This window comes from Prunus avium, chromosome 6 (genome assembly GCF_965620075.1).
Source record: "Prunus avium chromosome 6, drPruAviu1.hap1.1, whole genome shotgun sequence".
In the NCBI taxonomy this organism is placed as follows: Eukaryota; Viridiplantae; Streptophyta; class Magnoliopsida; order Rosales; family Rosaceae; genus Prunus; species Prunus avium.
In genome coordinates this window covers 11,665,916-11,691,054 of record NC_142289.1, presented here as the reverse complement: position 1 = coordinate 11,691,054, position 25,139 = coordinate 11,665,916, and the positions used below count along the sequence as shown (strand labels likewise).

General features: G+C 37.8%; 7 protein-coding genes, 1 non-coding gene and 1 pseudogene across 12 annotated transcripts; 5 read left to right on the top strand and 4 right to left on the bottom strand.

Annotated features, from left to right (window-relative positions):
• Positions 1–989: 989 nt before the first annotated feature.
• On the bottom strand, positions 990–1,071 carry TRNAS-GCU (transfer RNA serine (anticodon GCU)). The gene has a single exon. It is a non-coding gene; the product is annotated as a tRNA-Ser (tRNA).
• Positions 1,072–3,137: 2,066 nt separating this feature from the next.
• On the top strand, positions 3,138–8,785 carry UBP17 (ubiquitin-specific protease 17). 4 transcript variants are annotated; one of them, XR_015836670.1, is made up of 13 exons: positions 3,138–3,923; positions 4,417–4,538; positions 4,635–5,284; positions 5,377–5,465; positions 5,679–5,764; positions 5,896–6,058; positions 6,154–6,268; positions 6,407–6,564; positions 7,175–7,259; positions 7,355–7,567; positions 7,762–7,795; positions 7,950–8,011; positions 8,094–8,170. XR_015836670.1 is itself a non-coding variant. In XM_088255262.1 (12 exons), the coding sequence occupies exons 1-12, from the start codon at positions 3,646–3,648 to the stop codon at positions 8,551–8,553; spliced, it is 2,466 nt and encodes an 821-aa protein (XP_088111388.1). In that variant the 5' UTR covers positions 3,141–3,645; the 3' UTR covers positions 8,554–8,785. The 4 variants fall into 4 exon arrangements, 3 of the variants coding, with proteins under 3 accessions (XP_088111389.1, XP_088111388.1, XP_088111386.1); XM_088255262.1 differs by lacking the exon at positions 7,762–7,795 and having other exon boundaries at positions 3,141–3,923; positions 6,407–6,549; positions 8,094–8,785; XM_088255260.1 differs by lacking the exon at positions 7,762–7,795 and having other exon boundaries at positions 3,143–3,923; positions 8,094–8,785.
• Positions 8,786–9,456: 671 nt separating this feature from the next.
• On the bottom strand, positions 9,457–9,942 carry LOC148293665 (uncharacterized). The gene has a single exon (XM_088254554.1). The coding sequence runs from the start codon at positions 9,940–9,942 to the stop codon at positions 9,457–9,459; it is 486 nt and encodes a 161-aa protein (XP_088110680.1).
• A 206-nt stretch (positions 9,943–10,148) lies between these two features.
• Positions 10,149–10,640, bottom strand: LOC110747448 (uncharacterized). Its single transcript, XM_021947620.2, has one exon. The coding sequence runs from the start codon at positions 10,638–10,640 to the stop codon at positions 10,149–10,151; it is 492 nt and encodes a 163-aa protein (XP_021803312.2).
• A 799-nt stretch (positions 10,641–11,439) lies between these two features.
• On the top strand, positions 11,440–14,311 carry LOC110772914 (ribosomal protein S5 domain protein). Of its 2 annotated transcripts, XR_002529171.2 has the most exons (7): positions 11,440–11,925; positions 12,017–12,058; positions 12,146–12,261; positions 12,407–12,512; positions 12,894–12,947; positions 13,045–13,302; positions 13,671–14,311. XR_002529171.2 is itself a non-coding variant. In XM_021977406.2 (6 exons), the coding sequence occupies exons 1-6, from the start codon at positions 11,632–11,634 to the stop codon at positions 13,201–13,203; spliced, it is 771 nt and encodes a 256-aa protein (XP_021833098.2). In that variant the 5' UTR covers positions 11,440–11,631; the 3' UTR covers positions 13,204–13,474. The 2 variants fall into 2 exon arrangements, 1 of the variants encoding a protein (XP_021833098.2); XM_021977406.2 differs by lacking the exon at positions 13,671–14,311 and having other exon boundaries at positions 13,045–13,474.
• A 109-nt stretch (positions 14,312–14,420) lies between these two features.
• Positions 14,421–15,553, top strand: LOC148293664 (uncharacterized; annotated as a pseudogene).
• A 212-nt stretch (positions 15,554–15,765) lies between these two features.
• LOC110772915 (cell wall / vacuolar inhibitor of fructosidase 2-like) lies at positions 15,766–16,747 on the top strand. Its single transcript, XM_021977407.2, has one exon. It carries the CDS (start codon positions 15,908–15,910, stop codon positions 16,451–16,453), a length of 546 nt encoding a protein of 181 aa, XP_021833099.1. The 5' UTR covers positions 15,766–15,907; the 3' UTR covers positions 16,454–16,747.
• Positions 16,748–17,642: 895 nt separating this feature from the next.
• LOC110774590 (uncharacterized) lies at positions 17,643–18,550 on the top strand. The gene has a single exon (XM_021979146.2). The coding sequence runs from the start codon at positions 17,704–17,706 to the stop codon at positions 18,256–18,258; it is 555 nt and encodes a 184-aa protein (XP_021834838.2). The 5' UTR covers positions 17,643–17,703; the 3' UTR covers positions 18,259–18,550.
• A 4,400-nt stretch (positions 18,551–22,950) lies between these two features.
• Positions 22,951–23,862, bottom strand: LOC148293663 (uncharacterized). The gene has a single exon (XM_088255424.1). The coding sequence runs from the start codon at positions 23,803–23,805 to the stop codon at positions 23,242–23,244; it is 564 nt and encodes a 187-aa protein (XP_088111550.1). The 5' UTR covers positions 23,806–23,862; the 3' UTR covers positions 22,951–23,241.
• Between the last annotated feature and the right edge of the window lie 1,277 nt (positions 23,863–25,139).

Sequence of the window (25,139 nt, the reverse complement as noted above, 5' to 3'; positions counted from 1 at the left end):
GGAATATTCTTACTTTTCCTTTTGGGAAATAATATTCTTATTTTAAATTGATGTTGCCCTTGTTCCTCTACAATTTGAATTTAAGCATATGCTCGAGACTCTCCGCTATTGTTGTAGTCAAATAACCAACGTCTATAAAATTCTAGAGTCCAAGGGATTTACATTTTCATGCTTATAAAATTCTAAAGTCAAAACGGTCTAACTTTCATGGCTAATTTTTAAACAAAGCGTCTTGGACGATCTCATATATATATATTGTTCGCTTCTTTCATTTAGGACACATGTTGTGCTAAACAATTTGACGGCTAGCACAAATATATTTATTTAAAAAAAATATAAAATAATTTGTAAGGAAGTTGTAGCTCAAGTGATTTAACAATGTCCTAGATTCGATTCTCCCCTCTCTCGATATAGTTTGTAATGAATAAATAAATCATAAATTTTATGGATGAGAGTTGGAAAATGTCAAGACACCGTAGAGGAGAGGCATGCAAATTGATATCTGCAAGTGCTATGTAGTTGTTTACGTTACATCTGTGCTCATCACTCAGTCATCAATCATCAGTTTTTGTTTTTTTTAGGGGGCAAATGTTGAAATTTTGGCCAAGTGCGGTTTATTATTAGTTTAGATTAGAGGTCGCAAGTGGGAAATCAATTAAACTTCTAAGTGGCTGTTCAAATTTCAACGGGACCAAATGCAAAATTATTGACTGGGTTTCCTTCCTTTCCTACTCGAAGGACAAATTGGCCTTTTTGAGTGTTGCTCTATCTGCCGAACACGTGTCCCGAGCTCTCATGAGAATTGGATCTTGTAGAAGATTTGAAAGGGTTTGGACTGACGAAGTCGCCGAGACCCGGTTGAGGTGGTTGGCGGAGAAGGCGGCACTCGGGGAAGGCCCCGACCTCGCTTCCAGAAAAAGAGGAAAGAGATTAAAAAAACAGAAAAGGAAAACACGGATTGACAAAATTTGACAAAAATATTTTAGAAACGTCGCCTGAGAGATTCGAACTCTCGCGGGGAAACCCCATGTACTTAGCAGGCACACGCCTTAACCACTCGGCCAAAGCGACGTTGTTGCTAGATATAGCGAACAGTTCTTTATAAATCAAGTCAGTAACAACGGCGAACATTAAAATCCTAGGACAGAAGGTTGTATTTGTTTTGTTTTTGTTTTTTGAGGATAGGGAGTTTCATTTTAGGAACCAAAAAGAATTGAAATCATTTTACATTTACTATGTTTTTGGGTTTTTTTTAAAAAAAAAACATCTTTATATATCTCAGGTCTAGAAAATTTTTACACTCATTGACACATACAAAAAAATTAAACATTCAAATTTCCTTATCAAGCAGGAAACTGCCATACTAACCCAATATGAATTAGGTCAAAGAAGGAAACCAAGAGGTGGTGGGATAGATTGAGCTTGAGCTTGAGCTTGTGAAAATTATATTGTTGTGTATGGTTAAGACTTTACTTGATTGTAGTATACTTTTGTGATGAACCCTAATCTAAAAAGAGAAGAGAAATTCAGAAAAGGAAACAAAATAAGAATACAAATGTATAGGTATTACAATTTCTAGCATTATTATTTATTTGCGCATGAAATTGAATTGAAACAATCACATATGTAACACTAGTATTTGAGTTGTTCACTCATAAATTTCAGCTACATCCACTGCTTTGTATTTTGCATATATACGCAGAGAGTTTACATTTACATTGAGATAAAACTATGAACTAAAAAGAAATAATGAAGACAGCAATCCGGAGAGAGTTTCGATAAAAAAAAAAATTCCGGAGAGAGAGAGTTTTATGAGCAGGCCAGCCCCCCTTTTATAGAGAGTAACTATTCTCTGGGCCTTTAAGTATGATCATTGGGCCTGAAATAGTGATTCTCCAACTTGATTTCAAATTTAAGATTTCCTTATAATTTTCGGGAGAGTCTACAATGAAGAGTTTAAATTGAGGAGGCCAATCCTACCTTCAAAACATTTAAAATTGTTTACACCCAAATTAAACAGCCAATAAGGGCAAGACACGTGGAGGAAACCGGGCCTGGTCAGAGGCACCCTCGGCACCCTACCTACCGATCTCCCCATTAGGGCAACGCCCTCTCCTGGGACACGTGGCGCGCTCCCAAGCGACGCCCACAGTCCCACATCGAAATAATCAACAAAATGCACACCTCCCAAGAGCTATAAAAGGAGGCCAACTATCCCAAAATGGAGGTAATCAGAACTTACGGCATACAAGCCTATTGATCTGTCAGTTGAACTTTCTATTCCCGAACTTACTTAAGCATCGGAGAGCCTTCGGCCGGTACCACACCGGTGCCCTAGGTCTTACCGTGCGTTTGCTTTTATTGCAGATCGCACAGTCTACCGAAGCATCAAGTCTACCGAAGACACAAATTTACTAAGTTGACCCTCTAAGTCAAAGAACCACTTTTTGGCGTCAACAAAAATGTTTAAGTCCCATGATTTCTTTACATTTGTTGATGGTGAGATTGACCTCATCAGATAGCCTCCTCACTTTGTTTAAACTTCTCATTATAGTCTCTCCGATAATTTTCACTCAAGTGATCCTCCAACTCTTGCTTTCGTGTCAAATTAATCCCACCATCAAATTAAGTCAAATTTGCCGTCAAATTGAGGTGTAAATTTGTCAATTTGGACACTAGTCTCCTCTAAGAGCATCTTTAAGGGAGATGTCAAATAACAAACATCAAATTAAAATTTGATGGCTGATGTGGTCATTTGACATCTTACACAACTTTACACTCCACCACCTGATATGTCAAATTAAATTATTATTTTATTACATTTTAGTGTTGATTTATTTTTAATTAAAAATAAAATAAAATAAATAAAATAAAATAATATTCATTTGACATCTTGCTTTTGAGATGTCAAAAATAACATATCAACCTCCAGCCTTCATTCCACATCAGTTTTGACACATCGGTTGGAGTGATGTGAGATGTTATTTTTAGCCGTTAAATGTCTATGTGGCACTTTTGACACATCGGTTGGAAATGCTCTAAAACGACGGACCCAGCTATGAAACTGACATTTTCCTCCATAAAAATGTCACTCTTATGGGATAGGGTTTCAATATGGAGGAAAATGTTCGCTACTGAGCTGGACTGGTTCTTTAAGCGGAGATTAATGCCCAAATTGCAGCATATTTGAAAATTTATGAGCAAACTAGAGGATACATGATAAAAAGCTTCCATAATTGTGTACGCGGTAAAATACGGTTTAACCGGGAGAAGACAAAGAGGGAGAATCACTGACAATTTGAAAAAAAACCCAATCGTCGACACCCGACAGTCCACTCTCGGATCCGATCCGTCTTATATTCCCTCCCATTCCATCTCTCTCCTCCTCCTGCTCTTCTATCTCACCTTACCATCCACATCACACCTACATCCACCAGATGCTTCCTTCGCACTTCCATCACCAACAACACTACCCTCACACAAATTCCCTTTCTGCACCTCCAAATTTCCCCCATTTCCTCTCCCTACCCCCTCACCGCCACCGCCGTCGGATTTATGTATAGCAGAAAAGACATTCTAGGGTTTCTGTGTTCTGGTCTCATCCTTGGCGCCGGATAAGATCAACTGACTCGACGAATTGGATCAATGCTGGTCCCTGGAATTCTAGGGTTTCAGGGCCTCCTACTGCTCCTCGTCCTGGCCTGTTTCCTTGTGATTCGTCACAAGTGGAAGAATGCGGTGGTCAATAAAGAGGAAATCATGCGTCTTGTGGCTATGGCTTCCGAAGAGACCGCCGTCGCTGAGTTTCAGGCCACGTCTCCTTACGCTCCGGTTGTGCAGCCGGTGTCCTTGCCGTACCACTGTGCCGTCTGCTATGCCAGCACCACAATGCGCTGCTCTAAATGCAAGGCTGTCCGATACTGGTTCGTTTTTCTTTTAATTATTGTTTCTTTTTAGCTTTATTTTATGCTTTTTCTGGACGATGTTTAAGTATTTGTTTGAATTATGTGATGGATTCAGCTTGCTGTTTAATTGAGAAATTGCAATTGTCCAGCTAGTGTGTTGCTTGTGTATCAAAATTCTATTGCGTGAGATTCTGCCCTTGGATTATTATTAGTACTATTATTATTTTGTGTTGAGGAAACATTATAAATAGGAAAATATACATGATTTGATATTTGGATCTGGCTGCTAGCTCCTACGGGAAAGATTTGATTTGATTTTAGTTTTGAAGACATTTTCACCAGATTTAACTATAATATTTTGGGCTTCCGATGATGCCTTTCTGTATGTCTAACTCTCTGAACTCTGAATTACCATGGGATGTGCACAATCGCTCCCATTCTTGCCTTGGTGGTTACACATGCTAGCATAGATATAGTTAAACATTGTTTTCACTTGAACATTTTCTTGTAGTTCTGGTAAGTGTCAAATCATTCATTGGAGACAAGGTCACAAAGATGAATGTCAGCCTTCAATTGATGCTGTGCAGTTCCAAGACAGGAGTGACTTCGATGGTGAAGCAATATCTCATCACGGTAATCATTTTTGAGATACAGTACTAATCTCAATTGGTTTAAGAAGCTTCATTCTTTCATGATTGGATGATGATGATTGAATTAACCATTGCGCAGATGGAAAAGGATCACAAGCTAATTTAACCACATTCAGAACTGCATCTTGGGATCCCAGAGAGAAACTTCTTTCTGATGGTGTTGCTCCTGATCAGCTTGAGAATATGTCATTACCCTCAGGATGCGCTAAGTTGGCGAATATTCAGGAGGACATATCACATGCAAATAAGTTAAGTAAAATGAAATCCAGTCATACTGATAAAGAGGTTGAATCTACACCAAAAATTCCCAAAGCCAAGAAAAACATATCTGGTGATGCTCAGCCTGAAAATATTGGCAGTAAGAAGCTGACCAGAAGACCTATTTCATCAGAAAAGAAACTTACTGATACCTGTAAGTCCAAGAGCTCATCAAGTAATGACACAGAAGATGAGTCTAAAGAAGAAGAATCTCTGTCACATAGGGTTTCTATTGATCGGCCATCTTCAACCACTGGAGAGCATATGTATTCCAGTTCTAGATATGAAAAGATTGAAGCTTATCATGCATTGCCTACAAATGAAAAAGTTGGTAGTATCCCAAACTTGCCACAAAATGCTCGTAATGGATTGAAAACTTCTGTGAGGAAAGTTGTGCAGCAGTTTAAATCCTCAAAACAACTGAAATCCAACCTCTCAGGTCGTGGAGAAGAGACTGTTGGAAAATACAAGGTTATTGTCAAATTTGTATTGATTCCTTTACTAGTAGTTTCCTCTGTTATCGATTGGATACCAATTTTGTTTTTATACTGTATTATTGACAGGTAATTTTTCCGTATGAACTGTTCGTGAAACTGTACTCCTATGACAATGTGGATCTTTGTCCATTTGGCCTTATGAATTGTGGGAACAGGTGATGTGGAGAGTTATTTTTGCACAGAACATATTAAACATATAGAAATAAATCATTTTCATGCTCTAGACTAGAGTTTAACCAGTTTCAGCTTCTGTAAATCCTTTTGTCGGGTCTGTTAAAACTCTTTAGATTTTTCTTATGCGAATTTTGATAGAAGTTCATTGAATTTTTCGCTGATAATACTATTATTTATTTATTTGGATTTCTCAGCTGTTATGCAAATGCGGTGCTCCAGTGTTTAGCATTTACTCGGCCTCTTGCTTCTTATCTTCTTCAAGGGCTTCATTCTAGAGCATGCAAGTTTCTCTTCATGACTCCTACACTTGTTTTTATTTTTTTATAAATTTTATAATTTTTACAGCCAGTTTAATTGTTAGGACCATGTGTTTGATGGCCTTTCCATTGACAAATTTTACCCCTGTGCCAGGTCAAAAGCATGACTGGTGTTTTATCTGTGAGTTTGAAATTCTTCTTATGAAGGCAAAGGAAGGGAAGTCTTTACTGTCCCCGATCAGGATACTATCTAAAATACATAAAATTGGAAGTAATCTTGGCCATGGAAGGGAAGAAGATGCTCATGAATTTTTGAGGTGAGCCAGCTAAAGACAACCAGATAGAACTTTGTTGCAAGATCTACTCTTCCTTTTTTGAATATGTATCATTTCACCAATTACTAAGATGGCAGGTATGCTGTTGATACCATGCAATCTGTTTGCCTCAAGGAAGCCGGGGCTGTTGGTCCTTTGGCAGAAGAAACAACTCTAGTAGGCATGACTTTTGGAGGCTACCTTCGATCTAAGGTTGTTACTTTTTTGATATTTTGTCAAAATTTACATGTTTTTGGGTTTTTGTTCACTTACAAATGTACAAGTGCATTCTGATGTTGTAATAAAAATAAATAATGGTATTTCTTGGGATGCCATGATTGGAATTCTCAGATAACGTGTATGAAGTGCCTTGGAAAATCTGAGCGATTTGAGCAGATGATGGATCTTACTGTCGAAATTGACGGGGAAATTGGAACTCTTGAAGAGGCTCTAGCACAATTTACGGCTACTGAAACTTTGGATGGAAAAAATAGGTACCATTGTAGCAGGTTGGTTCATTTGCACCATTATAAATTTTATTTATTTGTTCAGTTGTGGGATAAAACTCTTATTTTATCATTGTGGCCCTTATTACATCTGATTTCAATGCCCAACACCTAGATCATGGTTAGCAACTGTCTTCATGGCATAGTTGCTTTATTTCTAATTTCTAATTGGGCTGCCAACCAACTATATAGGTTGTGGACTGGGAGAGATAGAGAGAGAAAGGTAGGTTGGGGGGGACGGGGGCGATGGTGGGCTTGTCACCCAATGATCACACACCTGTGTCTTTGCTTAACACTTCTGTTTGTTGTTCTTTTGTTGAGGTGTTTCTGTACAGGCCTTAACACTTGTGGCCTGATAATAGCTGAGGAACCATGTAAATATGGAGATTCTAGTGCAATATGATCTCAGAGTGCTCACCTACATCACTGCTAGTTCAAAAATTATTTTTTCCTCGCTTTGGTTGGGCAATTTGACCCATCTTCTTAGGTGGCCTGACAAATTTTTAGATTCAGTATGTTACTTATATAAAGTATTCTTTCAGGTGGGTCTCAAGTCTTCTTTTTTCCACTCTTCTAATTCTTTGATGCTTGTTTGTTCCCAACATTTGTGAAGGTGTAAATCTTATGAGAAAGCCAAAAAGAAATTAACAGTTATGGAGGCACCAAATATCCTTACAATTGTGTTGAAGCGTTTTCAGGTAATTGAAATTCTTTTATATTTTTTTTTGAACTTTGCTTGTCATGTATTTTTTTAGAAATATTAACGTGTGCTCTTTACCATCCATGACTGCAGTCTTGTAACTTTGAGAAGCTGAATAAGTCGGTACGGTTCCCAGAGGTTCTCAACATGTCACCATATATGGGTGGAACAAGTGATAGATCTGCTTTGTACAGTCTTTATGCTGTGGTTGTTCACTTGGATATTATGAATGCTGCATATTCAGGCCATTACGTGTGTTATGTAAAGAATAATCAGGGGGAGTGGTTCAAGATTGATGACAGTTCAGTATGTATTCCTTTCATTTCTCATATTTCTGTCTTAGTTAGGGCCTGATGTTAATTTGTTGCTTTCTGGGTGGAACTGTCTCACTGCTCGAATCCCTGTTTATAGGAGGCATATATCTATTGTTATGTCCTTGGATGAAGTTGATTATAATACATTGTTTTTTGGTATTTTGCATATCTCCAATTTATGGCCAGGGAAAGACGGGAAACCTGCTTATGAATTTTGCATGTATGCATCCATGTGCTTGAACTTCTTCTAGACGTGTGATTCAAGGGAAATAAAAAATAAAAAATAAAAAATGCAAGTCCGAACACTGATGATTATTGGGTTGAGATGTTTTTAACTTTTTATTTAAATTTCTTGAACACGCATGATCTTGTAGGTTGAACCTGTGGATTTAAAGAGGGTGTTATCCCAAGGGGCATACATGCTTCTTTATGCAAGGTAACATGCCTATGGAGCCCAGTTTACAAATGATCGTCTATTTTTGTTTTGTCCTAAACACCTTAAGATTTAATGTTTCTAGGCGCACTCCACGGCCCCCGGCCTTTCTTGGAAGTACTGCCGTTTCCAATGGTGAGAAATTGAAGAGAAGGAACTTGGAAGCTGTTCCTTCCAGCCATACCAAATCCAAATCGAGATCTAATTCCGTGGTTCCAAGTCTCATCAGCAATCAATCACTAAATCAAGATCCAGATGATTGGAGATTCCATTCAACGCACAGATTTCCTTCTTTGGATTCATCAAGTGAGAGTTCATCCATTTTCAGCTCGTCAGATGCAAGTTCTTGTAGCACCGTGAGCACCAAGGACTCTTCCAGCAATGAAGATCTCTCTGATTACATATTTGGCGAAATGGGACCCGACTGGTACAGCCAATATAGCAGGCATTCATCAGCGGCGATGACCGGCTTGTACGGAGAAAGAACCTCAACAGTTTTGTGTAGCGACAGAAGTAGACATCGTAGAAAGTCAACCTCGGATTAGTTAGCAGTGGTAGGAGGAGTAGAAGTAGGGAAATTGACCAGGAGAAATTTGTATGGTCCAATATTCCACCCGTTGGGGATGTAAGAAGAGCAAATGGAAAAGCAAAAGGATCAGCTCAAACATTTTATTGAGGTTTGAGCTGAGATGTAAGTAGGAAATAGGATAATAAAGTCACTAAGGTTTATTACCAACACTGACATAATTTAAAGAAGTCAATCATATTAATCTTTCATGGGGTCCTTTTTTGAATAATTATAATATGGTATGATATAACCCGTACAAGTGTCATAAGAGCACCTCCACCGCAAGGGGGGAGGGCAGGCAAGGAGGGGCCCAGACCCAGAAAACTCCTCCGGAGTGCAAGGCCTAGCCCGGGCAAGGGGTGGGAAGAATTGCCTGGGCTTTACCCCGAAGGCTGCTGATGTCAGTCGTAATGTCACGCTAACGTAAGCGACTGATAGAAACTAATGGAAAGAAGCCACGTGGTGCTTTCTGGACGCTTCGATGATGGATTTCTTAGAAATCCAACGGGTCGAAATTTAAAAAAAAAAAAAAAAAAAACCAAAAAACTCTGAATTTTTTTTTCTATAAATACCTACTCATATTTTTCACTTTCCACAACAAATTTTCATAAAAATTCTTCTCCTCCAAATATTTTTCACTTTTCACACTAAATATTTTTATCCTTCACTAAATTCCATTTGTGTAATTTGTTGTATTATTTCTCTTTTATTGAATAAAGAAATAATATAGCTATTTATTAAAAACATTTCATATATCAAAACAAATCTTAATTCATTACAAACCACACAAAAAACAAAGCATAATTAAAAACATACCTTAATTCATTACAAACCATACACAAAACAAAGCATAATTCCAAACAAAGCATTAAACTTGACTTCATCCACCGTGATTGCCTTTCATATCCCATAAGTGCTCGATCAAGTCAACTTGACGTCTCTCGTGAACATACAAAGATTGCATTTCCTGATAACGGTCAATCATAAGGTTGTTGTATCGATCATCCCTAATCAACAGTTCGTGCTCCATTGGTTGTCCATTTGCTCCCATAGGCCTTTCATAAATTCTTGTCAATGCCGTGTTCATGGGATCGGGTTCGAACACCTCTAGAGCATCATAATCATACTCATCCTCTACAATCATGTTATGAAGGATGACGCAAGTCATCATAATGCTCCGAAGCACCTCCTCATCAAGCATACGAGCAACACCCCTAATAATTGCCCAACAAGCTTGCAAGATACCAAAACACCTTTCCATGTCTTTCCTATAACCTTCCTGAAATGCATCAAAGCTTTTTTCCTTCTCCAATTGGGGATTCAGAATTGTTTTGACGAAATGTCGTCCACCTCGGATAAATTCCATCCACTAGGTAGTACGCACCCGAGTATGCGGTATTGTTGATCCGATACGTGATCTAGGGGGAATGACCTCTCAAGACATCATTGAATACCAGTGATTGACCAAGCACATTGAGGTCATTTTGAGATCCGACAACTCCGAAAAAGGCATGCCAAACCCAAGTGTTGAATGATGCAACGGCCTCTAGAATTATATTTTTTTGGCCCTTTCTATTCCCATAATTTCCTTGCCAAGCAGTTGAGCAATTCTTCCACTGCCATGCAATCGATGCTTCCAATCATGCCTAGGAAATCTCGAGCTTTGGCTTTTCGTAGAAGCCTTTGGAGGTCCCTAGGCGTAGGTTTGCGGAGGTAATCCCTCGTGTAAAGATTTTCTATTGCATCACAGAATCTGACCAAACACTCTAGGATAGTTGATTTCCCCATCCTAGCAATCTCATCCACATGGTCTACAGATGCCCCATACGCAAGCATTCGTAAAGCAGCTGTAAGTTTTTGCTCTGGAAGAAGACCCAAAACCCCAACAACATTGTACTTCTGAATGAAATATGTGTTGTAATTGCAAACATCATGCATAATTTTTTGGAACAAATGGGGTTGCATTCTATATCTCTCTTGAAAATAAGAAACATGATATAACGAATTTGGGATAAAGTAATCTTCCAAGAGATTCTTACCCCGAGAGTGCCTATGTTTGTCCATGTTCGGGGCACGACGACAGTGGTGTTGCCTTGATTGATTGAGCATACACATTGCTAAAACAACTCCTTCCTCCTCTTCATCCAACTCATGATTTTCATCAACACGTCTGCACCTGATTTCTTCATCTTCTCACTGTTGCGTCTCCAACACCCTCATTAGGCTAGACATTGAGAGTAGAATGTGTTTTGTAAAATATGAGAAATGAAAAGATAAAGAAGATATGGTGTGGGAGGTATAAGTTGAGAGTGTAGTTTTATAGAGGGAGTTAGAAGATAGGGATGACATGTGGCGCAATTTTAGAGGGTGAAAATTTTATCTGAAATCTGAGATTAGAATTTTATAATAAATATCGACACGTGGCAATCGAGAATCTTATTCGAAAATTGAGATATGAATGTTATAACAAAATATGGACATGTGGCAACTTAAAATCTTATCCGAAAATGTTACTGAAATTTTAGGTGAGAATTTTATAATAAATAGTGACACATGGCAATCAAAAATCTTATCCGAAAAGCTTATCAAAATTAATGGTTGAAGTATAAAAAATAGAAAATAAATTAAAGTGAATAGTAATTGCCTTGCCTTTTGGGGTGGAAACAAAAAAGACAAGGGCTGTCATATTCACGTGAATAGTGACAAACCTTGCCTTACCTTGCCTTACCTTGCCTTTGCCTTGCCCTTGCTCTTGCCCTTTGCGTTGGAGGTGCTCTAATACAAGTCTTATTGACACTATAACCTAAACTGGAAAATACGAATTGTGGACAGGTTATATTTTAGTATCATACACAATACGAAAATCCATTTTTCCGTACCCTTGTTCTTGCCTTGTCTTGTCTGAGGAAAGAACAGGGGCCACGACAAGTAAAACGACACCGTTTGGATTATCTCCCCCACCACTACCAGAACATAAGCAGAGGAGAGAGAGCAGTGGGTGACAAGATGAGTAAAAGGATATAATAAGCAAAAAGGAATTTCAAACCCAAATCAAATGCCAGCAGTAGCATTAACAAAATACAATCTCATTTACCACCAGAGGGCAGCGCCGATTAAGCAAAATCGCAGCATTCGCATTTGTGCCTCAATTTTAGGAATAGGCTGCATAGCCGCCGGAGCCAGCAAGGCCATGATGACCACCGCCGCAAGCAGCAGCAGCAGCAATGGTGGCGCGTATACGACGATCAAAGAGAGAGTGAGATTCGAAAAGGAGATCAAGAAGAGCAAGTTCATCGCCATCGCTGGTCCCATCCCCGACGAACAATCCGCTCAATCCTTCCTCTCCCAGGTACTTTCACTCTTCTTCTTCTTCAATTTCTTCAAAAAAGAAAATAATTTGAAAATTAAGAACCGTTGTAAATGATGGATTGTTGTTTTAGGTCCGAGATCAACGTGCTACTCACAATTGCTGGGCGTACAAGGTTGGTTGGGTTAGGTTTTGTAAACTGTCATTGTCTTTTTGGTTGGTTTTTGGCATTTTTTAATTAATCCGGTGAGCAATTGATCAGGTTGGAGATCAATACCGGTCTAATGATGATGGTGAACCGTCGGGAACAGCCGGAAAACCCATTCATACTGCTATTGAATCTTCAGGAATTGATAGAGTTATGGTGGTCGTCATCAGGTAAATTGATTTGTTTTCCACTGCAAAATGCTTTCTTTCACTTGCATTTGTTTGACGAATTTATTCTTTAAGTATGTATGCACACTGTTCTGTGCTGTCTTTGTTATTATTGGGTTTTACATTGTATTTTATTTATTTTTCGTAGGCACTTTGGAGGTATTAAATTGGGTACTGGAGGACTTGTCAGGGCTTATGGAGGAGTTGCCTCAGAATGCTTGAGAAATGCCCCAACTTGTCTTGTAAAATCCAAGGTATTAATTAGCTTTCTTGCTCTTATTCCAACTGGTATGTCAAAGTTGTCCTGTTTAGTTACTTGACAGGAAAAAAAAAATTACTGCTTCAGAAAGCAAGGAGACTGCAACGGGAGAGAACTTCCCTATATCGATATCGGTCCATTCTTGGTTGTAAATTGTAATCTACTCTATTAGTATCATAAAATGGATTGGGGTTTTCTTCTTTTGCCTCGTATTTGGAGCTTGTATTTCAACACCTTGGGACCAAAGCTCACAAATGTCTGGATTAATTTCATTTGGTTTGAATTAAAGCCGTATTAAGTTTTTCACCCCAAAAGAAATTCCTTTTCTGCATTGTTAAAATTTTGAAATATATGATCTTATCCTTTCTCTCTGTAGGTGAGAATGGGTGTGGAGGTTTCATTTGATCTTTTGGGCGTTCTATACCATCAGGTGAGCTGGTTCAGATGCATGACAATAGCTCCTCCTTTTGCGTTCAGATGATCAAATTTATTAAGTATACCCATTTCTTGTATTTTGATGTTTACAGCTACAGTCTTTTCAAGTTGAAGACATCAAGCAAGATTATGAGACTGGTAAAGATGGCATCACCATGGTTACTTTCCAAGTTGATTTTGACCGTATTGAGAAATTGGAGGATGCTATCAAAAGCCATTGTAGCCGTGACTTAGTGTTCTATAAGCGCTGAAACAGCCTTAGCTAGTGTAGACATTTTCATGATGAAGCATTTCAAGACTGGTACATACGTTTTACGTCTGCTGTGCTTGGAAGCAATCATTTGCTACAGGTAAGACCCCAATATACAGAAAAATCTCTAAACCAGTTGCAGATTGTTTAGAGATATTTAATTTATTAATCAAACTAGTAAGATTAACTTATTCTTGAAGGTTGCTTGTTTACCTGACATGTTGTACATAGGACAGCCTTCGTTATATGAGAAGAAATATGCTCTTATTTTATGGACTTGGGTGCAAGTTTAAAATTTAGTGCTGAACTATCATTTTATGCTGCCCACTGCATTGTGTTCTTCTTGGATCAGACATCGTGTCAAGTCTAGGCCTGATAGTCATAGCTGTTTAATCCAGAGATCGATTCCATTTTAAAAATTGCCTTCTTTTAAACATTTTGCTATGTGTTTCTTCTTGGTCTGACCAGGTGGTTCTATAGTAAGGTGGTCAAGTCACATGATTCCGTACTTTACTTACGAGCTCGTGTAGTACTCGCCCTATCTCTAAAGGGACTTATGCACTCCACTTGCTGTTTACTAATCGAGTGATTCTGAGAAGTAGCAAAGTAGTCATACTCGAACTCCAAATACAATTGGCAGCATCTTCAATGATTCTGGGTTGTTTGGCATTTATGCTAGCGCTGTAAGGCCCACCCTTTAGTTCTAAATCTTCATGGTTAATGTGGCTTGCATTTTGTTTTCCGTTCTTAGTATTGGAATACAAAGCTTTCCCAACCACATCTCATCAAACACCACTTATCAGCTCTCTCTCTCTCTCTCTCTCTCTCTCTCTCTCTCTCTCTCTCTCTCTCTCTCTCCCTATATAACTGGTCGTTCTTCTTCATATAGATCCAAAATAAGTGCTTTCAAACCTTCTCTCCCATTACAGAAAAAAAATGGCTGCCAGTCCTATTGGATACAACATTGTATGGTTATTTGAAAATTTCAGTGTCTCAGCAGGCTCAAGTTAACTTTCAAGTATTGCGACGTTTCATTTATATGGATTGTAGTCATTTAAACATACAATGAGGTAGTAATTAGTGTATGTTATTCAGCTATTTTTCGAACATTATTCTGATTATATTTGGAACAAAACTAGCATATAACATCAAACACTGTTCACAACACCTGAAGTAAAACCTGGGGCGGTTGAAGAGTAACCAGATTCATCGCAAATTCAAATTTAACAAGATGGCATTGGCTCGTCAATACAATGCAAATGTTAAGTAAATGAATGAAATTTGAATCAAGCAACAATTTGAAGAATTCACATGCATCATATTTTTACACACAAAATCTATTCAAAATTGATATTTGAAGATCAAAACTAGCAAAAGATACCTTCTCTTTTGATCCATGAGAGACTGCTTAAGCAAATACCCTAAAACGGTGTGTTGGTGGTTTTAAATTGATTAGGCTGCGAGCCATTTTGAGAAGGTGAACCACCCACTACCTCTCAACACTACCACAACCAGATTTCATCAAACACCGAGAAACCTATCGACTTTCACTCCCTATAAAAACCTATTAGGAATGTAACCCTTCCATTCAAAACAAATAACACAAGTTCCTTACATATCAAGCAAGAAGCAATGGCTGCTTTCAAGCATTGTTTCCTACTATCTGTGGTGATATCAGCATTGTGTTTATCAAGCATTGATATGAGCCTGGCAGCTCGGCACCTCTTGTATACGGCGGCTCCACCCCCGGCATTGCCACTCCCTACAATTCCCTCTCTTCCCACTCTCAAGTCCACTATGCCTCCACTGCCTTCCTTTCCTACAGTGCCTAAACCCACATTGCCAACCACCCCTTTGATCCCAAGAACCCAAAAATCCCTTTGCCAAATATTCCAACATTGCCTTCCATCCCTACTGCCCCCAAGGTAACTCTACCTCCACTTCCTGCCACTCCATTGCCAACTATCCCAACTACGATCCCTTCAATCCCCTCCATTCCAACAACAAGGTTACCCAAACAATGTGGTTTAACAATCGGACCGTCTACATTTTAGGTCATCCTTCAACTTGCATTAAACACAACAACTTGAAAATTGATGACCAAATAAGCAATCTCAAGCCAAACACAAATTAACCTCATAACGATCAAATGCATAAAATCATAAGTAAATTAAATATAAAGTAATTGCTGAATAAATAAGTTACTAACTGTTGAAACATAAATTTTCTATATAAAGCTCCTTAAACTCAATGATGGCCTTCGCCTTTCCCAAGCTCTTTTTCTTCACTCTGTCATTTCATCAAGATTCCATATATAAAAACCAAAGCATTTCAGAACTCATCAGAAAAGATCATTGGATTGAGGGTCTCAACTGCTTGTTTTTGTTATCTGTGACCCGTGACTCATGTTTTGGGATTTAGGTAGCTGCCAAACAAGGCCTCATGACTAGCATCGTTTTCATGGCTTTCTGCCAAATAAAGCCCCTCTCCTTCTTTTAATTCAATAAAGCAAGTGCAAAAAGAAAACAGCTCATTTGTGACACAAGTCAAAGCACCCAATAGATCTCTTACATCCCAAGTTGCAACCACAGAAAAAATAATTTAAAAAAAAAAATCTGTACCCTCCTTCAATCCTTATCTGCCTTTCCTTCGCTCTCTTCCTCCACAAGAAAATCTAGATCCAAAGAAAAATAACATTCTCACACATGGGTTCTATTATTTTCTCTCTCTTTCTTCTTTCCCTTGCATTTCCTCACCAAACCCATAATTTCTTTGTGACTGCTGACTCAAATTTGATCCAGAAAACTTGCAAGAACACCAAATACTATGGTTTCTGTGTCTCAACCCTCAAATCTGATCCCACAAGCAAAACTGCAGACACAAAGGGATTGGCAGTTATTATGGTTGGGATTGGGATGGCAAATGCAACTGCCACCTCATCTTACTTGTCCTCTCAACTAGTGAGGTCAAGCAACAATGACACAAACATGAAGAAGGTGCTCAAGGAGTGTGCTGATAAGTATGGCTTTGCTGGAGATGCCCTCCAAGCGTCAGTGCAGGATTTGGCCTCGGAGTCTTATGATTATGCTTCCATGCACATCAATGCAGCTGCTGACTACCCAAATGCTTGCCACAATGCTTTCAAAAGGTACCCAGCTTTGGCTTATCCTCCAGAACTTGCAAGAAGAGAGGAGGGTTTGAAGCATATTTGTGATGTGGCTTTGGGAATTATTGATAATTTTGGTTGGTAATTAAATATTGCCTAACTAAAGTGCACTCAATAATGCAAGCTTAAAAAGAGCAGAAAAAAAAAATTCTTTAATTTTCTCAATCATTGTAGTCTACGTTTGTGTTTATGTTGGTACTGTCGGCTACTTATTGTATGATTTGGGCTTGCAAGTGCCAATGCATGACCAAAACATATGTGATTAATTGCCAACGGGTCTAGTGTAGTGAAAATGGTGGCAGACTAGTGTACTCAGTTTCGAACCTCCATGCCATCTTAGTATTATGTGTGAGAAATCCCCACTCCCTCTTATAATTTAGATTATGGCTTGTATTAAAAAAAAACATGTATAATTAATTATTCGGAATAGAATGTTGATGCAGGCAATATTTCTCTTCATTTTGTTGAAAGATATTACAAGTTTAAATGACCATCTTTTCAAACAAAATATTAAAAAATAAAAGTGTGAAGGTGATCTAGTTGTAGACGATAGTTGATATCACATGGTATTCGAAAGAGTTCTCTGACTCTGAGGAACGTGTCGTTTACTAAAGTGATAAATCTGTTCGAAATATTTCTGAAGTCTTCTTAATTCAGAAATAATGTTTTTTTTAAAAAAAAAAAAACCAAAAAGGCGGATGGAATTATTACCTTATTGTTTGAAATGATACATTCAACACATGCCCCAAAGCGGCCCAAGAGTAGAAAGGGTGTCAAAATGTATTGTCTTTCCTTTAATGCTTTGGTCAACACAGAGAATGTATTGTCATGGATTATAGATAAGAACTTTCATATAAAGGGATGCTATATTTCAAGTCAATTACGTCATGTAAACCACATATTTTTGTGTTAAAAAAAAAAATTACATGATAGTGTGTGATTAATTTGAAATACCGTCGTAATAACATCTGGTGTAAGTAAGATTTTATTTGTCAAATACCCAAAATGGTGATTATAATCAAACGGAGGACACATGGCGCGAGTTTATGCCCTAGTCTTTTGAGTTAGTTTGGTTTTGAATATGGAACACATTAAGTTAGGGAGGTGAGCTAACTGTTGCTTTTTTCCCACTTCCTACAACCACAACTCATCAAACTCATGTAGATTTGACCAAAAAAAAAACACTCATGTAGATGCTTCCACGTTCTCCTCAAAGTCTTGACACATATTTTCTCTATAAAAACCCCATTGGAGATTGTATGCTCTTCACAACAAGCAAACAACATATTAACAGAGAGACTTGCCTATAGCCCTAGCAGCTCCTTCAACTCAACCATGGCTTTTCCCAAGCTTTTCTTCATTTCGTCTTTGCTGGTGGTGATTTTGTCAGCCTCAAGCACCCAAATGATTCATGCAGCTCGCCACCTTTTGGACACACCAGCAGCAGCTCCACCACCAGCACTGGCAATCCCTATAATCCCCTCTCTGCCAAATCCCACTCAGCTGCCTCCATTGCCTTCACTACCAACACTTCCCAAGCCCTCAACCACCTTGCCTACACTTCCAACTGCCCCAACTTTGCCCAAGACCACATTGCCTCCACTTCCCTCAACCCCATTGCCTACGCTTCCAACTGCTCCAACTTTGCCAAAGCCGGCCACGTTGCCACCGTTGCCGTCTACCCAATTGCCTACTCTCCCAACTACTCTGCCCCCATTGCCAACCTTCCAACCCCAAATCCCATCTTTGCCAAAATCCACATTGCCTACGGTGCTCCCTCCATTGCCAGCCAACCCACTTCCCTCATTCCCCTCAACAATCCCTTCAATCCCCACCATTCCAACAACAATTCCATCGATTCCATTCTTCTCCCCACCCCCATCAAATTAAACCACTTGACATATATATGCCATGGATCTCCACGCTTACCAGTATATATACTATCTAATTTCTTGTTTGTGCTGGGGGGTCTCAGAAGTCCTGGAACATATGATATGACGGTTTCTTGTGTTTGATGGTGGCTTTATATATAGTCTTTGTATACAGTATACTTGTGATAAAGAGCTTGTGAGGATGTTTTTTTTTAAAATGAATTCTTTCTTTGTTGGCTTATTGTAGTGTTTGTTTGTATTAATTATTGTTATGAATTATAGTATTATCAAAAGGCTTATTCTTGTTATTATATATGATCTTTGTCATGGAAATGCTATTCATCATGGTGTCGACTGTACGCAATATGAGTAATGAGATCACATTTCTGTACCACATTATGTACCACCTCAATATTGGAACCCATCTCTCTATTTAGAGATACGATACGTAAATGTAGAGGATAATATATTATCAGTTATGGAAAATCGATAAGAGCTAGACGGTAATAATATATGATGCCATTTAATTTACTACAAAGTCATATTGAATGGTTGGATTAGAAGTATAAATCTTCAACCAGTTTTTATGAAGTTTTACTCTTTGTTTCAACCAAATCCCTTGACAGGTTCCTAAGGAGTATAAATTTTCAAGCTATTGTGCTTCAACGAACAAACTATTGAAAATAACCATCAAATCTTACATATAAAAAATGATAACAAAAGTAAATACAACAATAGGGAGTAACATGCATAACATCATCTCCAGCCAAAAAACATGCATAACATCATTGCTGGAAAAGGTGAATGTCTATCATCTGATGCAGGATAGATCCTGAAAGCTGGGAGTGCCACATGGCCGAAGTTTACATTAGATTAGGGCTTAGAGGAATATGATTGTTGGGAAATGGAGTCTCTAGGATAGGAGCTTTCGGAATAGAAGTTCTGGGAAATTTATTAGGCCGCCGGTATTTAAAATGTTGAAAATTAGCCAGAATTTTAGAAATTTCAGAAGTACTCTTATGAATCCTGAAACAATAACGCTACGGGCACTAACTTGTTTACCAAGTTTTGGATGCCAACACATGTGGCACATGACATGGCAACCCATGTCATCTGCCATCTCATCTATTTTAATTAAATAATTTATTATATAAATAAAAGAATTTCACACCCAAAAAAAAAAAAATGAAAAAAAAAAGTAGAAACCCAACCGTTTCATATTTATGGTCCCTTCCGTCTTCCTCCTTGGCACCCCCCCTCTTGAAAAACCCTAGAAATTCAACAGTCCTCCATGATAGTCAATATGTCTCTTAGTATGGGAATCAAAGCCAAGATGCCAGTCAAGGTGGATATCAGTATGGGAATCAAAGTCAGAATTCAAGCCAAAATATATGTTTGCAAGATAATCTAGGTGCAAGTGTCGTGGATGTGGGTTTTTCATATTGTAACTATAGTTGGGTGGACAATTCCAATCAAAGCATTCAACATCCTCCTTTTCAACCGCCACCAGTTGAAATTTCTCAAATTCAAAGCACCGAGCCTATATATGGGCCATCTTTCGTGAATGAGCAGTCTAATGAAATTGCTAAGCTTGGGTACTGGAAAACCAATATGTTCTAGCAATAACAAATGATTATGTGCCATCTCATCCAAGGGGTGAAAGGTAACTTAAGAAATCAGGCTTGGACCATCTTCCCCCTGCTGGAAAAAATCAGATTTGCTATCATGGAGGACTGTTGAATTTCTAAGCGGGGGGGGGGGGGGGGGGGGGGGCGGGGCGGGGACGCACCGAGGAGGAAGACGGAAGGGACCATAAATATTAAACGGTTGGGTTTCTTCTTCTTTTTTTTTGTTTTTTGTTTTTGGTGAAATTCTTTTATTTATATAATAAATTATATAATTAAAATAGATGAGATGACAGATGACATGGGTTGCCATATCATGTGCCACATGTGTTGGTATCCAAAAATTGGTAAACAAGTTCGTGCCCGTAGCGTTATTGATCCTGAAAATAGCATCACCATGACCATGTGGAAGAGAGGAGCCAAGGCGTGGTGGAATTTTCGAAAGGGAGTAAGATGAAGAAAGAGAAGGAGCCTCCATAAATGGCTTGCACTTGAACCAGCATAAGTAAAAACAGTGTCACCATTATCATCTTCATCATTAGTGAAGGAAGTTGAGATTCCACCGCAAAGCCAATTGGCAATGGGGGGAGTAGCCCAACTCCTTATAAACCCAGGCTAGATCACTTAACTTTTCAATGTTGGACAAATAATCTCAACAATTAGCATCCCTGAACAAATATGATTGTATTCTCTCTTTAAAGTTTTTTCCCTATTTGTAGTGTTTGTGTAACTCATGCATGGTTTCAAAACCTAAAATAAAAACACAAGAAGGTTTTAGAATGAAATTTTACCTTTGTTTGGGGTTATTGTCCTATGAGAAGGTTCAAGAGGAAAGGGGCACTATAATAACCAATTCACCGCTTCATGATCTATCATAAGGCTCCTATCATAAAGTTGAAAGTTCATCTAACAAAAAATAAACAAAAAATAAATTCACATCAATTACTATTTGAGATATTTAGTCATATACCCATTCTTAGCACTAAAACTATAAATAAACCCTACACCATTTAATTTCTATAAACAAACCCAAAAAACACCAAAAAAATGACAGCTGACCCTATTTAATTTAATTTTGATTATTAATTTACTTTGATGCCCTATTGAGTGTTTTGGGTTTTTTTTATGAGGTTTTGGGGTTGGGTTTGTTTTAAGAAATCAATGGCAGTTTTGTAATTTAAAAGAAGTTAAAAGCCTTTTTGTTATGTTGTAAATGGGCTTTGGGTGTGTTTCTAAAGTCCATTTCATATAGGGTCTTTTTATAATTTGGGCCCCTATATTGGGTATAATAGTGAATCTCCCTTAATATTTTTTCTAGTTGTTGTTACACTTTCAATTAAGCTTTTATATGTGCATTAATCCAAGCATTTTGCATATATTTTTCATCGTATAATTTTAAAATATAAAATAATGGTTTTTATCGTATTATTTATAAAAGTTTCAAATAATATATGTACATATTTTATGTATATTTTCTCCTTCCGGTATTTTACTAACTACAAATGGAAGATATATACAATACAAAATGGGTTACTACTGCCTATGAGCGAAACTCGTCTAAAAATCTACAAAATGTTTGAAACAACAACGAAGAATATTCATAACCTTAATTAGTTCATCATGATCAACCACCACGTCAGTTTATAATGAGACTTGTTTACCAATTCGGTATAGTCTAGTGGTATTTTTCTTTCAAAAGTTAGAAGAGGTCTCCCCCTCCCCTATTGCTAAACAAAAATTTAATGAGACTTGTTTAGCTACACCATTTTCCAACGATACTCCATTCCATTTAATCCATTTCCATCCCAATGTGTCTCCTCGTTTAATTGGTCTTCATGGTAGATCATTAATTTGTGTATACTATCAAGTTAAAATGATGGTCTTATCGTATAATTACCATTAAATAGTAATAACCGTTTGTTAAGATTACTAGGGTGGAAAAGAAATAAATGGAACTAATGGAGAACCGTTGGAAAACGGTGTGGCTAAACAAGTCTCATTAATTTTTATAATTTGATTCTAAGCCTTAGAGTGGTTTTTGTTAAAAACACAATTAGAAGGCTTAGAGTGGTTTTAAATAAAAACACAATTGAAAGGTAAAATTTGATTCTAAGCCTTCTAATTGTGTTTTTATTTAATATTTAATATTTATGGTTTTAAAACCATGCATGAGTTACAATTTACAAACACTACAAATAAGGCAAAAACTTTAAGAGAGAATATATGCATGGTAGTTATATTTGCACAAGGATGTGCTAATGATGAAGATGATGGTGACACTGGTTTTACTTATGCTGGTTGTAGTGCAAGCCATTAATGGTGAAGAGGCTCTTTCTGTTCCCTCATCTTACTCCCTTTCGAAAACTCCATCTCGCCTTCGCTCCTCTCTTCCACATGGTGGTGATATTTTCAGAATTCATAAGACTTCTGAAGTTTCTAAGATTCTGGCAAATGTTCGACATTCTAAACATGGACGTAGAAAACTTCCCAAAACTCCAATTCTGAAAAATCCTATTGATCCCAACACTCCTATTTCTTTAAGCCCTAATGTCAAAATTATCTACCCTCGTTCTTTTTAATTTCAAATGTAAACTTCGGCCATGTGGCGCTGCCAGCTTTCGAACAACGCTACATGTTATGCAAGTTTTGTTGTTGCTGGAGATGATGTTATGCATTACTTCCTATTGTGTTTACTTTTGTTTTCATTTTGTGTGAAAAAATTATATAATTTGATGGTTATTTTAAATAGCTTGTAATATATTGTTTACATAAATCTTCTATGCATTTTTGTTCGTTGAAGCACAATAGCTTGAAAATTTATACTGAGATCCTGTCAATGGATTTGGTTGAAGATTTATACTTGTAATTGCACCCAATCAATGTCATCATAGCATCGTAGTAAATGACATCATACGTTAGCGTTTCGTCCCTCCTAAAGCTATGTATCTAGTAATCTATTATGCATTTTGGCCGTCTCTTATAGATGTACTGATTATAAGATAATATATATTCTCCTTTTCAGCTTCAGTCTTTGGGTACTGCATAATGTCCATGACATGACCAGTAGGTTTCCATAACAAAGATCATATATTATATATAATAAAGAATAAGCCTTTTGATAATAATACTATAATTCATCATAACAAGAATTAATACAACAACAAACGCTACAACAGATATCGAGAAGATCCCAACGAAGAAAGAATTCAAGGAAAATAACATCCCTCACAAGCTCTCTGTCACAAGTATACTGTATACATACACTAATAAGCCACCATCAAACAGAAGAAACCATCATATCATATATTCTGAAGACTCCCCAGCACAGACAAGAAACTAGATTGTATACTTCTACTCGTAATCATGGAGCAAGTGGTTTAATTGGATGGGGGTGGGGAGAAGAATGGAATCGATGGAATTGTTGTTGGAATGGTGGGGATTGAAGGGATTGTTGAGGGGAATGAGGGAAGTGGGTTGGCTGGCAGTGGAGGGAGGGTTGTGGGCACCGTAGGCATTGTGGATTTTGGCAAAGATGGGATTTGGGGTAGGGAGGTTGGCAATGGGGGCAGAGTAGTTGGGAGAGTAGGCAATTGGGTAGAGGGCAACGGTGGCAACGTGGCCGGCTTTGGCAAAGTTGGAGCAGTTGGAAGCGTAGGCAATGAGGTTGAGGGAAGTGGAGGCAATGTGGTCTTGGGCAGAGTTGGGGCAGTTGGAAGTGTAGGCAAGGTGTTTGAGGGCTTGGGAAGTGTTGGTAGTGAAGGCAAGGGAGGCAGCTGAGTGGGATTTGGCAGAGAGGGGATTGTAGGGATTGCCAGTGTTGGGGGTGGAGCTGCTGCTGGTGTGTCCAAAAGGTGGCGAGCTGCATGGCTCATTTGGGTGCTTGAGGCTGACAAAATCACCACCAGCAAAGACGAAATGAAGAAAAGCTTGGGAAAAGCCATGGTTGAGTTGAAGGAGCTGCTAGGGCTATGTCTCTTTGTTAATATGTTGTTTTGTTGTTGTAAAGAGCAGACAGTCTCCATTGGGTTTTTATAGAGAAAATATGTGTCAAGACTTTGAGGACTTGGAAGCATCTATCTAATAAGTTCGATGAGTTGTGGTTGTAGGAAGTGGGAAACAGAGCAAAAGTTAGCTCACCTCCCTAAGTTTATTAATAAACTCACGCAAAGTCATACCCAAACTAACCCAAAAGAAAGGCTGAAGAATAAACTCACGCAAGCCAAGCCAATAATCTTAAGCCAATTGGCTATTGAACATGGGTCCTACATATACAATCAACATTTTGGTTGGGTATGGCTAAGAATGTCCGTTTGACTACAATACCATTTTCGTTGGTTGGAAATGAGATGGCCTAGAAAATCTCCTCCTAAAAACTAAACTCCGGATTCAAACAAATGATTCAAATAGGAAGAGATCTGGTTAACCAATTAGAGATGAACCGAAACCACACTCAATCAAAGGTTTTGATAGGTTCTTTCATGTTTAAAATTGGTTAACAAAACCTACTTTGGAACTTTGTCATCTCTTTCAAATGTCCATTTTGATGAAAAAAAGAATATTTGAGAGAGAGAGAGAGATATATATATATATATATATATATATATATATATATATATATATATATATATATATAAAACCACATATTTATACACACATTTTTAACCCTTAGATGATTCACCATTCAATGGCTCAAAATGCATATGATATTATTTAAAATGGAAAATAGTATTTTTTTCCATTACTTTCTCGAAAACATAAGTCAACCACATGATTACCTTTTCAACTCTCTCTCCTCTTTAATGAGATTTTCTATTTAAACCCCACACTTCTCTTTGTTCACCCCATGTTCTAAGTTCACCCGAACTTCTAATTTAATTTTTCACAATTTCTAAGAAAACCCCACTATCTTCCCAAATTACCCTTAAATACACCCCAAGTTTAAAGAGGTAAGCTCCTCAACGTTTTGCATCTTTAAAGAAAAGAGTAATCTGGCAATAGGATATAGAGGAGTTTGTATTTTTATAAAACTTAATGTGAAGAGTGTGTGTGGGATGTGTAGGGTGTGTGTATAAATGTACTAGGGTTAAGTATTAAGTTGGATGACCTTTTTTGTCTTTTTACATAATAATAAAACTTACAGCTTAATTATTTAAGTATTGGGGTGAACAAAGAGAAGTGTGGAGTTTAAATAGAAAATCTCTCTTTAATTAAATTCTTGAAAACACAAATACAATTTTTTTTCCATCTAAAACTCTTCGGTACTGTTGAGGCCCAA